At 41.3% G+C, this 14466-nt stretch overlaps 1 protein-coding gene across 2 annotated transcripts in view; it reads left to right on the top strand.

Moving 5' to 3' along the window:
- cdhr2 (cadherin related family member 2) overlaps window positions 1–13135 on the top strand; it is a 44083-nt gene extending 30948 nt beyond the window's left edge. The window contains exons 21-31 of one of the 2 annotated variants that reach the window (XM_061927911.2): window positions 4944–4993; window positions 5060–5211; window positions 5291–5387; window positions 5467–5555; window positions 5706–5777; window positions 5920–6055; window positions 8480–8604; window positions 8691–8804; window positions 8895–8978; window positions 12302–12365; window positions 12437–13135. In XM_061927911.2, coding sequence (XP_061783895.2) covers window positions 4944–4993; window positions 5060–5211; window positions 5291–5387; window positions 5467–5555; window positions 5706–5777; window positions 5920–6055; window positions 8480–8604; window positions 8691–8804; window positions 8895–8978; window positions 12302–12365; window positions 12437–12583 — 1130 coding nt within the window. In that variant the 3' untranslated portion in view covers window positions 12584–13135. Of the gene's footprint in view, window positions 1–4943; window positions 4994–5059; window positions 5212–5290; window positions 5388–5466; window positions 5556–5705; window positions 5778–5919; window positions 6056–8479; window positions 8605–8690; window positions 8805–8894; window positions 8979–12301; window positions 12366–12433 lie in introns of both variants that reach the window. The other variant, XM_061927910.2, reaches the window with a different exon arrangement.
- Window positions 13136–14466: the final 1331 nt, after the last annotated feature.

Here is a 14466-nt window from a genome sequence, read left to right as displayed (position 1 = left end):
ATCTGGTCAGGATGCCACCCGATCGCCTCCCTCGGGAGGTGTTTAGGGCACGTCCGACCGGTAGGAGGCCACGGGGAAGACCCAGGACACGCTGGGAAGACTATGTCTCCCGGCTGGCCTGGGAACGCCTCGGGATCCCCCGGGAGGAGCTGGACGAAGTGGCTGGGGAGAGGGAAGTCTGGGCTTCCCTGCTTAGGCTGCTGCCCCCGCGACCCGACCTCGGATAAGCGGAAGAAGATGGATGGATGGATGGATGGAATTCGGGGTGTGGAGGGGTTAGGTTTGTGTAATGGCGTCCAGTTACTGTTGAAAATAGCTAAAATAGCTCGCAGAACTGCATAAAGAAAGGGAAACCTTATGGAAATCTCAGATCCTAACTAGTCATGTCAAGTCTTTCTCTGGACTAGACAAGACAATTTTACCTTCAACCGGCGTGGGACGACATTTTTTGGAGTGAAAGCTGATCGCGCATTGCTGCTTGGAATGAGAAGCTTTACGTCCGTGTGTGGATTACATTTAAGTGCATTGAAAACATAAATGTAGACTTTTAATCAAACGGCTTTAGTAAGATAAAATATACGCTAAGCAGGAACAAATACGGCAGAGAGGAAGTCTAAAGTCAGTTTTATCGGAGATTTTGTCAAAATATATCAAGTCTTTGCTCATACCAATATACACGTCCGGTTGGCGGCTTCACAATAATAGCGCTACGCTCCACATCCGGTCTAACCAGCAAAAGAACGAAATGTCGTCTTACAATACGATCAGGCTATTCTGTTATTCTGTGACATTTTTACCTTAATAAATGTTTTCTGGGAGATTTAAATTAATAAGTGTATTGTAATGGCAGCGGCGATTTGAAGGAGCATTGTCATTGTACAATCTCGCTTCTTCTTCGCTACCACTGAGACGAGGTCTAATTTCGCAGGCATGCCTGCCACTGCCCTCTGCAGCCCACATTAGGTAATTACAGTTCACTACACAATATTACCATCGCTATGGTATATTCTTTTAAAACCTGTTCTGATTGATAGTCCGCAATTACATTTGATTAATTAGTAGGTAGAGAAGGTTAAACATTGTCATGCAGAGATAAGAATGCCATTAACTTGCACTACTGTGCAGAAGTTTGGGGCAATAATTACATAAGCACACCATATCCACTCATCACCCTGCAGAAGAAAGCAATAAGGGTCATTCATAAGGCAGAATAAAGTGATCACACAGATTCATTTTTCTTACATTCAAAACTACTGAAATGTAAAGATCTCATGGAACTACAATCAGAACAAAAAACAACAACAATTCACTGCCTAGGAATGTGCAAACGTTTTTCACTGAAAGGGAAGGAAGTTATAATTTAAGATAAAGGGTAATTTCAATCTTAAAATTCAGAATATACGCACAACTCGAAGAAGCTTTTTGTGTTTCAATATGTGGGGTTATAAACTATGGAACAGTTTGAATGCGGAATTAAAAGAATGTCCAGCCTTATTTTTGTTTAAAAAAAAAAAAAAGATACAAAAACGTGTTTTTCAATATTTACAAGAATGAGGGTTACAGGCTAACAATCACAAAGTGCTAACGTTATTATTAATATTCTAATTTGTTTGAGTAGATATTATTGGTTGGTGTTACCATCAATTAGTACTGTATTTTTCGGAGTATAAGTCGCTCCGGAGTATAAGTCGCACCGGCCGAAAATGCATAATCAAGAAGGAAAATAAAAATATATAAGTTGCACTGAAGTATGAGTCGCATTTTTTGGGGACATTTATTTGATAAAACCCAACACCAAGAATAGACATTTGAAAGGCAATTTAAAATAAATAAAGAATAGTGAACAACAGGCTGAATAAGTGTACGTTATGTGAGGCATAAATAACCAACTGAGAACGTGCCTGGTATGTTAACGTAACATATTATGGTAAGAGTCATTCAAAAACTATAACATATAGAACATGCTATACGTTTACCAAACAATCTGTCACTCCTAATCGCTAAATCCCATGAAATCTTATACGTCTAGTCTCTTACGTGAATGAGCTAAATAATATTATTAGATATTTTACGGTAATGTGTTAATAATTTCACACATAAGTCGCTCCTGAGTATAAGTCGCACCCCCGGCCAAACTATGAAAAAACTGCGACTTATATTCCGAAAAATACGGTACTTGTATTCATGTGACTATATACAATATACGGTCATACTGTGTTTTGTACCAAAGAAAAGTGAGTAAAAGATCATTGATAATATATTGTAATAAGACTGGTACATTTATCATTGTATATAGTAATAATGATGACAAGAAAGCTAATTATTTGATTTCTTTTCTTCCCACTCCTTTTTGGATATGAAAAAACTTACCATTATGTATTGTTTTCATTGTGAAATATCTGTTTCTATTTCTGTACTTTACTGGAATTATATCAAGATTATTACATGTTTTCATTATTTTTTCTTTTGCTTTGTTTTTAACATGTCCAAAATTAACTACTACTGCATCTAACTTGTACAACATGTAAAGTACAGAAAATCAGAAACATTTATTCATGTAGAAAAATGATCACCTAACATCTTTGACAATCACAGAATGATTGCAGCAATTCACATTTTGTGTTATTAATGCGTGAAACTGCTATCTAAACATGGACTTGTAGCTCCTCTCATCTAAGTTCAAGTGCTCCTAAAGCAGGAATACAAATTCTGTATTCCTACAAAATAGGAATTCTGGCAAGACACTAGGTATTTTCTTTATTCTCTTTGAAAACGTGTTTATATCCATTACGTGTTGAGCCGTTTCAATGTTTAAAAACATTTCTTTAAAGCAAATTAATTGTCCAGTCATCGCATTAAAAACATAAAAATGATCTGGCTAAGGGACACTTAATAATGACGAAAAAGTATATCTTTGTGCTATTAATCACGACTGATTGTGAGTTAACTATGAACAATGTGATTATCGCGATTAAATAATTTAATAGTTTTACAGCCCTGTATATATATATACATATATATGTGTGTGTTTATATGTATGTATATATGTATATGTTTATGTATATATATATATATATATATATATATATATAAATACATATGTATTTATATGTAAATATGTATATAGTGTATGTATATGTCTATTTATATGTATATAAATATACATGTATATGTATATATGTATATGGAGGCATGGTGGAGATATTTATAAAACAATCTTGTCTTCTTCCAAACCTACTCCAAATTAGCTTTTTGGAATATGAAACTTTAGTGACGTATTTTGCCTTAGTTACGCCAACAGATATCTCCATATATGGCGGAGGTTTACCCAAAGAGCTTTGTGCAATTCCGCCTTTTTTCCAGTTGTAGTCCAAAAGTTGTAGTCCATAAGTTATTTATTTTTCTTTGTCCTCTAATTGTGGGGCAGACTGTCTCGTACATTCACGTGCATGTTAAAGTCCTTCGCTATTGCCATTCATAACACTAGCGCATAGGTCTAACTGACATCTGTCAGTAGATATGGAAGTGCTAAAAACGACAACATGGCTGACAAGGAGAAGACACAGTCAAAGGGAGCTAGGTATGGAGGAAGGCTTCGGCATGCAAATAAGACCGCCTACAAAAAATGGCGTATCCTGAAGAAACGGTCAAAAAGCGGCTTCAAGATGATCTGTTAGACAAAATCGATGCAACATTTTGAACAAAACACCACCGTTACATGTTATGTCGACCACAAGAAAAGTGTTTTAAAGGGGAACATTATCACATTTTCAGAAGGGTTAAAACCATTAAAAATCAGTTCTCAGTGGCTTATTTTATTTTTCGAAGTTTTTTTCAAAATTTTACCCATCACGCAATATCCCTAAAAAAAGCTTCAAAGTGCCTGATTTTAACCATCGTTATATACACCCGTCCATTTTCTGTGACGTCACACAGTGATGCCAATACAAACAAACATGGCGGATAGAACAGCAAGGTTTAGCGACATTAGCTCGGATTCACACTCGGATTTCAGCGGCTTAAGCGATTCAACAGATTACGAATGTATTGAAACGGATGGTTGTAGTGTGGAGGCAGGTAGCGAAAACGAAATTGAAGAAGAAACTGAAGCCATTGAGCCATATCGGTTTGAACCGTATGCAAGCGAAACCGACGAAAACGACACGACAGCCAGCGACACGGGAGAAAGCGAGGACGAATTCGGCGATCGCCTTCTAACCAACGATTGGTATGTGTTTGTTTGGCATTAAAGGAAACTAACAACTATGAACTAGGTTTACAGCAAATGAAATACATTTGGCAACAACATGCACTTTGAGAGTGCAGACAGCCCAGTTTTCATCAATTAATATATTCTGTAGACATACCCTCATCCGCTCTCTTTTCCTGAAAGATGATCTCTGTCGTAGCATAGCTTTCGTCGGTAAAGTGTGCGGAACAAACGTCCAATTTCTTGCCACTTTCGCATCTTTGGGCCACTGGTGCAACCTGAATCCGTCCCTGTTCGTGTTGTTACACCCTCCGACAACACACCGACGAGGCATGATGTCTCCAAGGTACGGAAAACAGTCGAAAAAACGGAAAATAACAGAGCTATTTTGACTCTGTGTTTGTAATGTGTTTGAGAAAATGGCGGATTGCTTCCCGGTGTGCCGTCACGCTGTGACGCCATCGCTCCGAGAGCGAATATTAGAAAGGCGTTTAATTCGCCAAAATTCACCCATTTAGAGTTCGGAAATCGGTTAAAAATATATATGGTCTTTTTTCTGCAACATCAAGGTATATATTGACGCTTACATAGGTCTGGTGATAATGTTCCCCTTTAAATTCATATTTATGACCACTTTAACTTGCTTTCCTGTCACAAAGAAAATTCAACAATAAACTACTGGAAATTGGAGCGCCTAATAGAGGATGAATCAAGACTCTCCTTTCTTTTGTAGTTGTGGTGTCAGAGACTGCAAGCAAGGGGACGTCAGTTGGAAGCGTCACTGTGAGTATAAATGAAATGCAAAAAGCAACGGGGCAGCCAGAGTACATTCCTCTCTTCTTTTCTTAGGCAAAAGATTATGATAGTGGAATTAATGCCCAGATTGAGTTTAAAGTAAGTGAAGTGAAATTTGAAGACATCAATAATCAAACAAGTCCCGCCAGGTTCCTATTTGAGGCAGTCACTACACAACAAAAGGACGACTACATTGGGATCATTCAGTAAGAGCAACTTTCCTCCATCTCTCACTTCACTGTTTGTTTGAGTCTTATCACAAATGTATTTACCTCCTTCGTACAGAACCACAGAAGGCCTTGATATGACGGTGAAAGGGAAATATTTAGTGACCGTATCTGCAACCGACACCGGCGGCCTTTCCACCAACACCATGCTGGAGGTGAGACGGGGATCATGCAACAGGAAAAGATGGCCCAATCTCTCCCAAACCTTGACCACATGTTATTTTGATATTTCAGATTTTCACAGTTGATCAATCGTATAAAACTGAACTTCAGTTTAGAACAACACCAGCTGAAGTGGAAAAAAACAAACCTTCTATCATCAGGTATGGGACTATTCACGACATTGTACACTTCTGACTTCCTGTTGGGTAAACAAGGAGGCAACTTTAATTTGCCAACGTAATAGCGTGTTGGAATAATACATGTAGAGTATTTAGTGATTTCCATGAGGCTAAGCACTCTCATTACTCCAGGGCACTTACTTCTGCCACCAAAGCTGTGGTTGAAGTTCTTGCGATCCGTGAGGACACTTCTGAAGTATCCAGGTACATTTTTGTTTTTGTTTAATGACTGACTATTAAAGTCAATAACAAAATGTACCCTGCTGAGGGTGTAAGTGTTCTTTTAAACATTTAGTTGTGGCTGTAACTAATATAAAACATGGCTTGTGTTACACTGTACTCACAGGGCGACAGTTGGTACCATCATGGTGGCATATTTTGTTTATCCCAATGGGTCGGCTCTAGTGCCAGATGAAGTGGGGCTGATGATTTCCGATCCTCAACATGCGCTAGTATTGGAACAGTTAGGCCTCAAGTATGTTGTAAGTATGGAGTTTGTTTCATAAAACATTGGGGAAATGTTATCTTTCACCTAATATGTTGTTTCTGTTGATATTAGAGTGTATCAGTGACGTGCGGTGAGGTTGATGGCTGGTGAGGCACTGACTTCATCACAGTCAGATTTACAAACATATGAACCCTAAAGAGTATCTTATTCACCATTTGATTGGCAGCAGTTAACGGGTTATGTTTAAAAGCTCATACCAGCATTCTTCCCTGCTTGGCACTCAGCATCAAGGCTTGGAATTGGGGGTTAAATCACCAAAAATGATTCCCGGGCACGGCGCCGCTGCTGCCCACTGCTCCCCTCACCTCCCAGGGGGTGAACAAGGGGATGGGTCAAATGCAGACGACAAATTTCATTACACCTAGTGTGTGTGTGACAATCATTGCTACTTTAACTTAACTTTAACTTTACACATACAAACTGTAGGACACAAAAAAGCACATTTAATAAAAAAAAACGTTATTATGGTCTTACCTTTACTTATAAATGAAGTCCACAACTAAAGCCCTCACTTAAACTTTCCACGTGCAAGATTGAATCTATTTAAAAAAGTGTAACCGAGGGTTTATAAATGTCGCCTATACTGTATGAAACTACAAAATAACAAACACGGAGGCTCCAGTTTACACGAGGACCACTTTATTTACCTTCTTTCAAAAAACTCCGCTCCACTCCGTGTCACATCACTTCCGCTCTGAGCGCCTTCAAAATAAGAGCTCAAGGCATATACTATATAACAGCGTATAACAGGAACTTAACATCACAAAGAGAAAAGCCCATGAAAATAGGTTACAAAAGTTATTTAATAAGAAGCCAAAAAGTGCAAAAACAATAATGTTCGTGTTGGAGGAGTTGTGAATTAGATACACATGCAGTCTGCAGGTGTACCTAATGTTGTGGCCCTGCAGTCATTCACAACTCCTCCAACACGAACATTATTGTTTTTGCACTTTTTGGCTTCTTATGAAATAACTTTTTTAAATAGATTCAATCTTGCACGTGGAAAGTTTAAGTGTGGGCTTTAGTTGATATAACAATTCTACGGCGGGGGTGCAGGAGGCGGGGTTACTGGAGCCTCAGCCAGTGCCTCTTTTGCAGCCGTTTTATGATCGCTCAGCACAAGAAATACGTTACACACATACAGTTGTTGACAAAATACACTGTACATTATATACCTCAGCTAACTAAACTATGGAAATGTATAATATTATTCATATAGCAATACATTCTCACTGCACAGCAGGCCAGCAGTTAGCCGAGTCCGGAATCCATGTTGAGGCACTGAGTGACGTGCCTCAACTGGCTGCTGTTCACCGCACCGTCTCTTCTCAGTATTTGAACGGCAAATGTGAAAATTCAGCGATTTTGAATAAAAATAATCTAAAACTGATGAAGTTAAATGGAAAATAACTTTATAGTATAATCACTGGATACATATAACAATTAAATTTTTTTTTTTCTTTTTAAATTTTTTTTCTTTCCATGATGGCAGGTGAGGCCCCGCCTCACCTGCCTCTAGTGACTGCACGTCACTGGAGTGTATTTACCACAAAATATATGTCACATTAAAATACACTGCGTTTTATATATCCTGCTGGGATCCAGGATCCTCTGCAGTGGCAATTTATATTTTACATAACAGACATACAACACAGACAAACTGAGAGCTGAGCCAGAAGGCAAAGCTCTCGGTCTACCGAGCTATCTACATTCCTACTCTCACCTATGGTCATGAAGTGTGGGTCATGACCGAAAGAATAAGATCGTGGATACAAGCGGCCGAAATGAGTTTCCTCAGAAGGGTGGCTGGCATCTCCCTTAGCGATAGGGTGAGAAGTTCAGTCACCCGAGAGAGACTCGGAGTAGAGCCGCTGCTCCTTCGCTTGGAAAGGAGCCAGCTTAGGTGGTTTGGGCATCTCGTGCGGATGCCTCACAAGCGTCTCCCTAGGGAGGTCCTCGTTGCACGTCCCACTGGGAGGAGACCCCGCGGCAGGCCAAGGACCAGATGGGGGGATTACATCTCCTCTCTGGCCTGGGACCGCTTCGGGATTCCGCAGGAGGAAGTCGCTATTGTTGCTCTGGAGAGGGAAGTCTGGGGGTCTCTGCTGGAGCTGTTGTCCCCGCTCCCCGATTCTGGATAAGCGGTTGAAGATGGATGATAACAGACATATTTTCCCCCCCAAAATTGATGACTGTAACAAATTAAATAAACCATGGCTCTCAGGAAGATATATCGCTAATATTTGCTTCGTGCTCCAAAACAACATCACAAAATCTCTGTTTTGGGGGATCCATCTTATCCACCGCTTCATTTTTCTACTGCTTATCCTCCTAAGGGTCACTGGTGCACTGGAAAGTAAACCCTAAATTGATAGGATATTTCTGTGCTTTGTTTCAGGCTGGTAGTTCCTCAGTGAAACCTCCAGAGTTTGACACTTTAAAGTACTCCCTAATGGGCATGGTGGCAGGTCTCATTATTGTTCTGGTTGTTCTCATCACCTCGCTGGTTTGCACTCGAAGAAAGTAAGAACTTTGTAAGGTTAGAGTGTAATCCATTGGTTTCTTGTTGAGGCAGACCGATAAGTTCATCGGCTCTATTCACGTTCTAGTTACAGGAGGAAGCTCAAGGCATCAAAAGCCATGACTTCTGCAACCATGGTGGCATCTGACAACCTCAAAAGTGGCCCAGTGGTGCCAGGGACCAACAAGTACACCATGGAGGGGTCAGAGGACATTAGCCAATAACACAGCATTATTGAGTTGTAGGAAATAGGCCTTTCTATTGACTCTGTGTCGTCATTTTGTACCGGCAGGGCAAACCCTGTGCTCAACCTCAATATCAACACAGCCATGGTCCTGGACCTAGACGAAGAGAGTTCGGATGTTGACAAAGTCAGGTAAACGGGACCAACCACAGCACTCATGGACAAGATATATTGAGACAACTAGACACCATTGTTTGGTGCCCCGTCTGGCAAGGCTTTGTCCATTCACAAGAACATTTTTTAAGACTCAGATAACTGATTGAGGGTCTAACCTGTCAAAAAGAGGTCCTGCAGAAAAGCTCAATTTGATCCGTAACAGCAAATCAGGCAGTAAGACATTTTTACCTTTTAACACAGAACCCAGCTAAGGCAGAATATGTGAGCTTTTACACAGCGAGTTAGGATTCCAAAATTAGACGATTAGACTAGTGACATTGCTTTCAACACAACAGGGCACGATAATTGCATGTTGGATGTCAATCTTCTCACTCCCGCCATTCCAGCATCCACCCCATCCACAGACACTTAACATTTGAAAAGTATCGATATACGTGTTTGATTATGGGTAAATCAAACTTTTGTACTAAATTCACTTTTGTTGCTGTTTAAGATTCGGACCATCCACCACAGTACCATTATCGATACCAAATTATTTGTATCGGGACAACCCTAGCGCGTGACGAAGGAAGCTAAAGAATCAAAGAAAAAGTTGTAGTTATTTGCTGAGTTGACTCTCTGCACACTGCTCCTAGGGTTTTTCCAGAGAATTGTAAGTGATCATCATCAATTCCTTTATTGTCATTGTCATAATAACACTTAAGTCATACATGTCAACGAGATTTTGTTTGAGCTTTGTCCAGCAGCATAGAAACTGCATTGAAGTGCAGGTTGACCATAGTTTACAGTTTAGCATTGTTAGGAAGATGGCGAATAGAGGGACGTGGGGGTGGGAACAGTCAGATATCTGATGGGTGTTACGTTGATGTTGCAGCAATGCAATGTCCAGAGCACAATTATTGAGGTGGTGAAGAGTGAGGTAATAAGATGGTCCGGGGCAGCAAAGGGGCAGGCTGTTCATTTAGCAGTCCCACAGCCTGGGGATACAGACTGTGAGACATTCTGGTGGTCCTGGCGCGAATCGATCTATACCTCCTTCCAGAGGGTAGCAGGTTGAAGAGGCCATGTGCTGGGTGGTATCTGTCCTTCAGGATGTTGTGTACTCGCTTTAGGCAGCGAGTTGTGTACATGGCACTCATCTCTGGGAGTATCTTCCTTGTAATTTTCCCCGCCGCTTGATGATATTTGATGCCAATCGGAGCTTCATAAAAGGATCGAGGCAGCGTCGGAAATGAGTGACTACGCAGGAATATAGTCCAGGCCCATTCTGGATAATACAAATAATCGTACTTTCCGTATATTTGTTTATCGCGGTGATGTCAGATGCCAGATAACTGCGACAAACGAGGGACGACTGTAGTAATATTCATGGTCATTATGTGTTTTTGAAATGGACCTTGCTTCCTTGTCCATTCCATGTCCCTCAAGTCTCTGAGCCCAAAAACCTACAACAGTACTTATTGTCCTTTTTTAGACTATTATTTGTGTTATACAACCTGTGCGTATTCATTAAAATGAGCCTTGTCTCAGAAATACAGTGGACTGTTAAGTTGTTTTCTTTTACTTCTGTATTCTTAAATACAAGCACAAACTATTTTGGCCCTTAAAGGGATGTAAGGGCTCGATACTTAGATGAAAGTGTAGTCAGGTATTAGAGGGTGCAATTATTTGCTTCAAATAGTGTACAAACCCCATTTCCATATGAGTTGGGAAATTGTGTTAGATGTAAATATAAACGGAATACAATGATTTGCAAATCCTTTTCAACCCATATTCAGTTGAATATGCTACAAAGACAACATATTTGATGTTCAAACTGATAAACATTTTTTTTGTGTGCAAATAATCATTAACGTTAGAATTTGATGCCAGCAACACGTGACAAAGAAGTTGGGAAAGGTGGCAATAAATACTGATACAGTTGAGGAATGCTCATCAAACACTTATTTGGAACATCCCACAGGTGAACAGGCAAATTGGGAACAGGTGGGTGCCATGATTGGGTATAAAAGTAGATTCCATGAAATGCTCAGTCATTCACAAACAAGGATGGGGCGAGGGTCACCACTTTGTCAACAAATGCGTGAGCAAATTGTTGAACAGTTTAAGAAAAACCTTTCTCAAACAGCTATTGCAAGGAATTTAGGGATTTCACCATCTACGGTCCGTAATATCATCAAAGGGTTCAGAGAATCTGGAGAAATCACTGCACGTAAGCAGTTAAGCCCGTGACCTTCGATCCCTCAGGCTGTACTGCATCAACAAGCGTCATCAGTGTGTGAAGGATATCACCACATGGGCTCAGGAACACTTCAGAAACCCACTGTCAGTAACTACAGTTGGTCGCTACATCTGTAAGTGCAAGTTAAAACTCTCCTATCCAAGGCGAAAACTGTTTATCAACAACACCCAGAAACGCCGTCGGCTTCGCTGGGCCTGAGCTCATCTAAGATGGACTGATGCAAAGTGGAAACGTGTTCTGTGGTCTGACTAGTCCACATTTCAAATTGTTTTTGGAATCTGTGGACGTCGTGTCCTCTGGACCAAAGAGGAAAAGAACCATCCAGATTGTTATAGGCGCAAAGTTTAAAAGCCAGCATCTGTGATGGTATGGGGGTGTATTAGTGCCCAAGACATGGGTAACTTACACATCTGTTAAGGCGCCATTAATGCTGAAAGGTACATACAGGTTTTGGAGCAACATATGTTGCCATCCAAGCAACGTTACCATGGACGCCCCTGCTTATTTCAGCAAGATAATGCCAAGCCACGTGTTACATCAACGTGGCTTCATAGTAAAAGAGTGATGGTACTAGACTGGCCTGCCTGTAGTCCAGACCTGTCTCCCATTGAAAATGTGTGGCGCATTATGAAGCCTAAAATACCACAACGGAGACCCCCGGACTGTTGAACAACTTAATCTGTACATCAAGCAAGAATGGGAAAGAATTCCACCTGAGAAGCTTAAAAAATGTGTCTCCTCAGTTCCCAAGAATTTACTGAGTGTTGTTAAAAGGAAAGGCCATGTAACACAGTGGTGAACATGCCCTATCCCAACTACTTTGGCACGTGTTGCAGCCATGAAATTCTAAGTTAATTATTATTTGCAAAAAAAAAAAAAAAAAGTTTATGAGTTTGAACATCAAATATCTTGTCTTTGTAGTGCATTCAATTGAATATGGGTTGAAAAGGATTTGCAAATCATTGTATTCTTTTTTTTATTTACATCTAACACAATTTCCCAACTCATATGGAAACGGGGTTTGTACATCCATGAGATCTGCAGATAGTTGATGATGTTTGCTTTTCATAATCACTTCTTGCTTTCCTCACTTAAGCCTCGACTCCTTGGACTATAGCGACGACATGAACATGTCCGACAAGGACACAAAACCCGCTATGGTAAATATAACCTATGCAAGTGTAGTGTAGCGTTCTTGCCGTCTAATGTTGAAAATTCTCTTCATCAGCAGATGATCCAGGAGGAGGAGGAGGACAACGGCCCTCCAGAGTACATTGAGCCCCTGGGTGCTGCTCTGGCTCAGCGGAGCCAGAAGAAAGACTCAGACAATCATCAAGTGGGTTTTACCAACCCTGCATTCAGCGCCACAGACCTGTGATATCGTGGTAGACATGGACCGGAGGTCTCAGACACGTTAGATCTCCAAATTGACAAGCAAATTCATCATTGAGTGTATTATATGTTATGGCATGTGCTCATTATCAAGGATGCATTTAGGTTGTATGAGCGTTTCTATGATTTTTTAACTTTCATTATTTTTTCTCTTATACATGCAAATTATCAACATTAAATGTGTGCGTTAATTTAAAAAACAATAAATGGTTTTCTGTTTTTCGCAGTGGCCTTGTGAAACTATGTTTGTGTATTTAAAGTTTCAGGCCCTACCATGCGGTTCAGATGTTTATTTGTTAGTCTCATAAAACAATGAATCAAAGCAACCGGATATATATCAAAGCTTTTTTACTGGAATTAATGGATTTGAACGGTCATTGTTGGAGCCCTAATTCCCTGAGTGATATACATTTTTCGGAGGATACACCCATTCCCATGGGCAAATCACGTGTTGGCAGGGTCCTTGAGGGTGCATGGGAGTTTGCCCAACCATGTGCTTTGTGGATTTGGAGAAGGCATTCGACCGTGTCCTGTGGGGAGTGCTTAGAGAGTATGGGGTATTGGACTGTCTGATTGTGGCGGTCCTCTTCCTGTATGATCAGTGTCAGAGCTTGGTCCGCATTGCCGGCAGTAAGTCGGACACGTTTCCAGTGAGGGTTGGACTCCGCCAAGGCTGCCCTTTGTCACCGATTCTGTTCATAACTTTTATGGACAGAATTTCTAGGCGCAGTCAAGGCGTTGAGGGGATCCGGTTTGGTGGCTGCAGGATTAGGTCTCTGCTTTTTGCAGATGATGTGGTCCTGATGGCTTCATCTGGCCAGGATCTTCAGCTCTCACTAGATCGGTTCGCAGCTGAGAATCAGCACCTCCAAGTCAGAGTCCATGGTTCTCGCCCGGAAAAGGGTGGGGTGCCATCTCCGGGTTGCGGAGGAGACCCTGCCCCAAGTGGAGGAGTTCAAGTACCTCGGAGTCTTGTTCACGAGTGAGGGAAGAGTGGATCGTGAGATCGACAGGCGGATCGGTGCGACGTCTTCAGTAATACGGACGCTGTATCGATCCGTTGTGGTGAGCCGGAAGGCAAAGCTCTCAATTTACCGGTCGATCTACGTTCCCATCCTCACATATGTTCATGAGCTTTGGGTTATGACCGAAAGGACAAGATCACGGGTACAAGCGGCCGAAATGAGTTTCCTCCGCCGGGTGGCGGGGCTCTCCCTTAGAGATAGGGTGAGAAGCTCTGCCATCCGGGGGGAGCTCAAAGTAAAGCCGCTGCTCCTCCACATTGAGAGGAGCCAGATGAGGTGGTTCGGGCATCTGGTCAGGATGCCACCCGATCGCCTCCCTAGGGAGGTGTTTAGGGCACGTCCGACCGGTAGGAGGCCACGGGGAAGACCCAGGACACATTGGGAAGACTATGTCTCCCGGCTGGTCTGGGAATGCCTCGGGATCCCCCGGGAAGAGCTGGACGAAGTGGCTGGGGAGAGGGAAGATGGATGGATGGATGGAAATCACGTGTTGTTTTATTTCATATCAATTGTGGTGATGTGTATATACATAGAAGCAGAAATATTGATTATAGGATAAACATGACATTGTGACAAGAGTTATCCGATCAATCTCCCATTGCCTAACAATGTCGTGGAATCCTAAACAACTGTTTAGACACAGCTGACAACGAGATAATTGTGGCCCTTGTTTATTGAATATGAGAATTACAATGATGTGCATTAATAAGGTTATCTCCCAACAGAACATTCTTGAGCCTTAAGAGTGATTACTGTGTTTGTGACCTACCGTGTAGTTCAAGTCACGCTTTCATTTAAAACTGGAGTCATTCCACCAGAACATGTATAATTTATCACATTACAT

The sequence above is a fragment of the Nerophis lumbriciformis genome, linkage group LG35 (assembly GCF_033978685.3).
Source record: "Nerophis lumbriciformis linkage group LG35, RoL_Nlum_v2.1, whole genome shotgun sequence".
NCBI classification, from domain to species: Eukaryota; Metazoa; Chordata; class Actinopteri; order Syngnathiformes; family Syngnathidae; genus Nerophis; species Nerophis lumbriciformis.
The sequence above is the reverse complement of the archived record's forward strand: the minus strand, read 5'-3'. Positions and strand labels throughout refer to the sequence as shown.